This window comes from Eucalyptus grandis, chromosome 5, assembly GCF_016545825.1.
Source record: "Eucalyptus grandis isolate ANBG69807.140 chromosome 5, ASM1654582v1, whole genome shotgun sequence".
Classification (NCBI taxonomy): Eukaryota; Viridiplantae; Streptophyta; class Magnoliopsida; order Myrtales; family Myrtaceae; genus Eucalyptus; species Eucalyptus grandis.
Window position 1 is genome coordinate 25775041 of NC_052616.1, and position 6422 is coordinate 25781462.

The 6422-nt window shown below is 42.1% G+C and overlaps 1 protein-coding gene across 1 annotated transcript; it reads left to right on the forward strand.

Moving 5' to 3' along the window:
• The first annotated feature begins 577 nt into the window (after positions 1-577).
• LOC104446596 (gibberellin 2-beta-dioxygenase 6-like) lies at positions 578-3558 on the forward strand. The gene is made up of 4 exons (XM_039313525.1): positions 578-916; positions 2389-2709; positions 2843-3050; positions 3164-3558. Exons 1-4 carry the CDS (start codon positions 578-580, stop codon positions 3556-3558), a joined length of 1263 nt encoding a protein of 420 aa, XP_039169459.1.
• The last annotated feature ends 2864 nt before the right edge of the window (positions 3559-6422 follow it).

Genomic DNA, 6422 nt, shown 5'->3' on the forward strand with positions numbered 1-6422 from the left:
CATCAATCCCGTTCGCCCATACAATCAGATCTCGGTTTCCATAAGCGTAACCTTCCAATAATATTTAGGCAATCACCGGATCTTCAATTATCGTGTCAATCTTCGATCAATCAAGGACTCCGTTATGTCTTTTCCAGCCACGAGATCTTCTCCAGCTGATAAGGTCAAATCCTTAACGAAACATCCAGTTCGGGATAACCTTTCTTCAACGGATTAGAGATCACAATGAGGATAGACTTTGAGTCTTGAGTCTGGCTGTCCGGAGGTCTTCAGACTTAAACAGCAGAGTCTGCAAGCCTTCAGACTAGACTGATGGGAATGTTTTGTCAACTTCAAAACACTTCAAGAAGATTTCTCCAACACACTCATGCTGCTGTCACTAATTTGAGCTCCTCCTATGTTCCCTGCCGCTCACCCGCTTTTTGTCCACTTCTATTCTCTTTGTGCTCTTTCACGCTCTCTCCTCTCTCCGCTTATAAATGTAACGGCAGACCACCACCCTCGCAACCTACACTCTCTTCACACACACTCTGTGGTAACGGAAGGATCAAGCTCAGCCCCACCCCGTTTGTCCAACATGATGATGCCCCAGGAGTGTGAGCTCCCAGTGATAGACCTGAGTCAGCAGGGTGCAGAGGAGCGCATATTCTGGGCCGTCAAAGAATATGGACTCGTCCAGGTGGTGGACCATGGGATCAGGAGTGAGCTGCTTGCGAAGACGACCGGGGAGCTGGTTAAGCTGTTTGGAACACCCGTCGAGACCAAGGCCCACCGGGGCCTCCTCAACAACTCCTACCACTGGGGCACTCCCATCGCCACCTCCTCCACTCAATTCTCCTGGCCTGAGGCCTTCCATGTCCCCTTCATGAAGATACATGACCCCTCTTGCTACGGGCCATTCATCTCTCTCAGAGAAGTTATGATGGAGTTGGGCCCCGCCATGCACGATTTTGTGCATGATGGTCAGCGGTTGCTGACCATCCATGCTTTGTGCATATCGTGCATGTGCACGAATTAGTGCACATGCATGAAGCTTTAATTTAATTTTATAATTAGTTATTAATTAATTAATTAAGTAAACTAATAATTAATTAATTAATTAATTAAACGAATAAATAAATAATTAATCAATCCATTTAAAAAAACATAATCTTTATATGTACAAATGAAATACATTAACATGTATCCACTTTGAGCATGCATGTGCATCATATGCAAATAGGCTCATGACTTTAATACAAATTAAATTAAATCTCATTTAATTTAATTTCAAATCGACTCAATTCGATTGCAGTAATTGCAAACACATTTGCAACTATATTTCTCTCATGTTCCACATTATTCTAATTATTTATGGTGTGTAACATCCCTAGGTTTATCACTAAGCTGGTAGTAAGACTTGTACTAACACATTAGTACTGCCAAAAGAATTAATTGTCCCGATTAATCTTTTAGGTCCTACAAGCCATGATTGACATCTAGCAATATGTCATGGTTACCTAGATAGTGTGAATACTTTAAGAACATAATGAATCTGTTAGCTTTGGCTACAGTGTAATTCAATCCCTCTATCTTACTATGTCCCGATCAAACAAAGACCATGGAATATTTGTCAAGTCACTAATTCGATCATATGCACAAATCTAATTGACATGCATTTTATTTAAGACATAAACAATTTATTCTCAGTTACAACCCCGGCCGAGAATTTCAATGCAGTGTCATAATTAGATTGCATAGGTCATCATTATTATACCTTGCATGTAACGAGGAGACAGATTCCATATTGCGCACACGTGCGACTTCGTATATGAACGAACTATGACCATCAGGTATAAAGGCAGATCAACGACCCGGCATTATGTGCATCCGTGAACCATAGTTGTTCAATACACAAGTTAACACCGTGCCTCAGGTCTAAGAATTATTTACATAAAACCAAAGTATGAACAATTAGACATTGACCACATAAAAAGCTTCCATGTCGCTAATCATTCCATATGCGTCACGTTCAGTGAACTTGTCTAATACAAACACCCATGTTCAAACTCAGGCATCATGATACCCAATCATTCCTTTAAGTATCCAATACTTAATGTTGAAGTTATGAATACACTGGTCTCAACAAGATTATTAATATCCACTCAATAATCCATCGACTGAGAACGGTTTAAAGATTTAGCCTAACTATGAACCCATCACATAATCTTGACGTCTCAAGAATGGGTCTAGTTGTAACTGATCTTATGGAATCATTTATAAATATAAAATAATTGGACAAATGAATGAATACGTCATTGCCATTAATTAAATAATAAATAAAAAATTACAACTGAAATCCCTAATATGTAACTATTACATAATAGCTTTAGGGCATACATCCAACAGCTTATGATGGAGTTGGGCCCCGCCATGTCCAGGCTAGCCAGGATGCTGGCCGGGGTCCTAGCAAAGAAACTCGGGCATCAGGGCTGCAGCATGTTCAACGACATATGCGATGACAGCACGTGCTTCCTCCGGCTGAACCACTACCCAGTGTGCCCGCTCTCGCCGGAGACGTTCCGGCCGGTGCCGCACGTGGACAGTGACTTCCTGACCGTTCTCTACCCGGACCAGGTAGGAGGCATCCGGCTCCGCAAGGACTCCCGATGGGTCGTGGTCAGGCCCAACCGTGGCGCTCTCGTCGTCAGCATTGGAGACCTTCTTCAGGTAACCGAAAAAAGAAAGCATAAACTCAAAACAATGATTATCCAATCAATGCTCCGATTTTCTCGTGTAACGAGGACAATGATTGACGCGGGTATGAATTGCTCATTTTTTTTTATTTTTTTTTTGGGGGCAGGCGTGGAGCAATGACGTGTACAGGAGTATGGAGCGAAAGGTGCAGATAAACAGCGAGGTGGAGAGATACTCCGTTGCTTTCTCCCTCTGCCCTTCGCCTGACTCTCAGATCGGGAACTACAGAAAGCCCTCCGTCTACAGAAAGTTCACTTTTGGTGAATACCGGGAGAAAGGCCGTATATATGGTCTTCCGCATTTCAGGCAAACGGGTATGTAAACACAGTTCGTTCAGTTGAAATATATGAAATCCATCCAGTTGATGTATCTGAAATGAAAACTCCCGAGTCGTCGACCTCTGACGTAGCCCACTTTGTTTGTGCAGAGAGGGTTGACGTCTCCACAGAGTTGGTGCTCCAAAACGACCCGTGGATGATCATGAAGGAGCTAACGATAAGCGACCTCAACGACTTGTCGTGGCTCCTGCTTCCGCTGGGCTGCCTGAAGGCCCACGTGTTCCCGCAGATGGACGAGGAGATGCTGAGGCAGGTCGTGAGCAAGGAGGGGATGCAGGTCGTTGGGATGGACGTGGACACAGGCTGCAAGCACTGGTTCGTGTTCCGCCGCTGGGGGTCGTCCAGGAGCTACGTGCTGAACGGTGGCTGGACCAAGGAGTTTGTCGAGAAGAAAAGGTTGAAGGTCGGGGACCAGATCGGGATGGTCTGGTTCATGTCCTCTCGCATGTTCTACTTTAAGGTCTTTCACAGGGCCGCTGCTTGAGTTTTCATTAGAAAGTTTTTAGGGAAGGATCTTTCTCGTGCTGTACTTTAAGTTTCTTTAGCTTCGCGTGGTGAATCAAATTTCAGTGTGTATCTTTATCTTGGTACTGCATCTTTTATATTTTGAAGCTATTTGGTTAAGAATTTGAATTCATAAATCGATCTCATTTCTTTATGAGATTTTATGGGCTCAGAGTTAGCATAGAATCTTGATTTCTTTGGATTATTTTTGGCGAAAAATATTTCGTTGCGGGAATAATTTGAGTGAAATCTTTAACTCTGAATTATTACGTGTTGATTCTTGGATGACCTTTTCCCCTTAAAGCACAATCGACAATAGCGATGGGGGAAGCCCCCATGTCACTAGCATCCCTCGGACCCAAGCTCCCGGCGGCCCCGTCCCGTTCCACTCCTTTACGCATATACCCCACAAGGTGTCAACTGTCAACGCAGTGCACAACTAGGCGATGATCCTGCCAATAGGCTTCTTTGATGTTTTTCCTCGTCCATCAAACCTTTTCGGAAAGGGTGTGTTGTATACAATAAAGGACAGGCAAATCGGCCGGCCAGGTTTGACTTGTGGGAGACAAGAAGAAGAGGAAGATAGGAGACGCTACGACCCTTTAAGACCAATCCGATTACTACGTGACGTAAAGACAAGCAGCTTTCGAAGAGCGGTCGTGATCTGAAGGAGGATCCCCCAGATTTCTTTTAATTCCCAATTGAATATATTTTCTTAAGAAATACTAAAGGAACCACATGGATTAACAACTTTTGTACTTAGTTATATTAAATTATCATATTTTAGGAAACACATAATATTACCCCCCACCATAGTGCGCGTTCTTTGCACTATATTGGATCATGTTTTTCCTAATCCAATCCGAATTAGGAAATACTTTATATACACTTATAATTTCGTGCCGTCTCTCTAGAAAAAGAAAATACATGGATCGGAAAAAAGCAAAGAAACCCATGGAGACGTTCCATTTCTTCCAACCCCAAATCTCCTCCGATCATCACCGATCACTCGTTGTCAACACCATCCACGGCATCTTTGTCCTGCATTTCGGATGTTGCCAACATCAACAACGGCAATGGGAAGAAGTACATCAGAAGTGCCTTAACTTGTGTATGGTGCTCACTTTAGCATTACAACTTTTTGTCGGCTCACTTAAGTGTCATGTTAAAAAGAAAAAACGATTACTTAAATGCCAACTCTGATCTGAGTCACCGAAAATCTGACATGGCAATATTTTAATAATTTCTCAATCCTATGTGGCTTGCTGGCATGTCTAGTCAGCATATAATCTCTAAACGGCATCATGTAGCAAGTAAAAAAATGGTCACTTTAGAGCCAATCTTGAGAAAAATGATCACTTCAGTGCCAATTGTTGTTAAAAGTAATCACTTCAGTGCTAAAAAAAACCCTTAAACGATATCGTATAACAAGTTAAGAAATGATCACTTTGGTGCCAGTCATTGTAGGAAAATGATCTCTTTAGTATCAATTGTTGTTAAAAAGTTATCATTTCAATGTCAATCTTAATAAAAAAGTGATAACTTTTTTGTTCGATTTTGGCATTTAAATAAGCCAATGAAAAATTATGACACTAAAATGAGTGTCATACATAAGTTAAGGTACTTCTAGTGTACTTTTTCCATGACAATGAGAATAGTAATTGGAACCAAGGAGAAGTTTTATCTCCACGTTTTTGTCTTAAAGATAGCTTAAGGTTTTCTTTCTCTTTCTCCACGGGTTAGCTATGACGAAAGCTCCCCGTGTCACAACATCGTACAGACCCAAGTTCATGCGGTCCCACTTCTCGCTAGCCCAACAAGGCATGAACTGTCAATTCGGTGCAATGCTAGATTCTTTGATGTTTTTTTTCTTTTTCCTCATGAAGGTTGTGTCGTGAGAACAAGGGACAGGCGAATCGGAAGACGAAGAGATGCTGGAGCCCACCAGTCTGATTACCACGTGACAAAAACACTAGTAGCTTGCGAAGAGCGATCATGATCTGGAAGGAGGCTTGACTTTTGCGTCTCCTCTCCTAGCTTTAAATTCAGAAAAATACCAAAACAATTCTAAACCCATGACATTAGTATCAATTTAGTCTTAATTTTTTTAATTAAACTAATTTAGTCCGAAACATTTTCACATTGGTACCAATTTAGTCATTCCGGCCAATTTCAAAGGCCAGCACTAACGTAGAAGCCAACTAATCCGACGAACGCTAAAGTGATAATTTTTAAATAATTTTTTATTTTTTGAATTTATTTTTTGAATTTTTTCCTTCCCCACCTTTTTTCCCTTTTCCTTTTCTTCATCTTAGTTTCTTCTCCCGCAAAGGGTTGGCGAGCCTCCAAAAGCTTTGCCCGTCGCCTTCACCCGTGGCTAGGCCATGGCGAGGCTAGCCTTACCTGATCTAGGCGAAGTCGCCGCTCGCTGGCTCTGGGCGAGGCCAAGCAAGGGCCGCGAAGCCTCGCCAACGGGGAGCAAGGGCCGTGACCCTGCCACCTCCCAACAAGGGCTTCGGGGCCTCACCCTTGCTGGCCATTGCAGGAGAAGAAGCCAAGAGGAAGAAGAGGAAAAAAGGAAGAAGAAAAGGAAAAATTAATAAATAAAAAAATTATTTAAAATTGCCACGTCGCCGTTTGCCAACCGGCCGGCATCCACATCAATGCAAACCGACCAAAATTGCCTTAATGACTGAATTGGTACCAATGTGAAATGTTTATGACTAAATTAGTCAAATTAAAATGTTTAAGATTGAATTTATACCAATACCATAAGTTTAAAACTTTTTTTATATTTTTCCCCTTAAGTTCTCAATCACCCATTCAGTTATGGTGGTTGATGTC

Bases quoted from the DNA above. Each gene is read 5' to 3' on its own strand.
- LOC104446596 (XM_039313525.1), top strand. From the start codon at position 578: ATGATGATGCCCCAGGAGTGTGAGCTCCCAGTGATAGACCTGAGTCAG. The intron at 917-2,388 runs GTTATGATGGAG...TACATCCAACAG, and splicing joins CATTCATCTCTCTCAGAGAA to CTTATGATGGAGTTGGGCCC. The intron at 2,710-2,842 runs GTAACCGAAAAA...TTTTGGGGGCAG, and splicing joins GCATTGGAGACCTTCTTCAG to GCGTGGAGCAATGACGTGTA.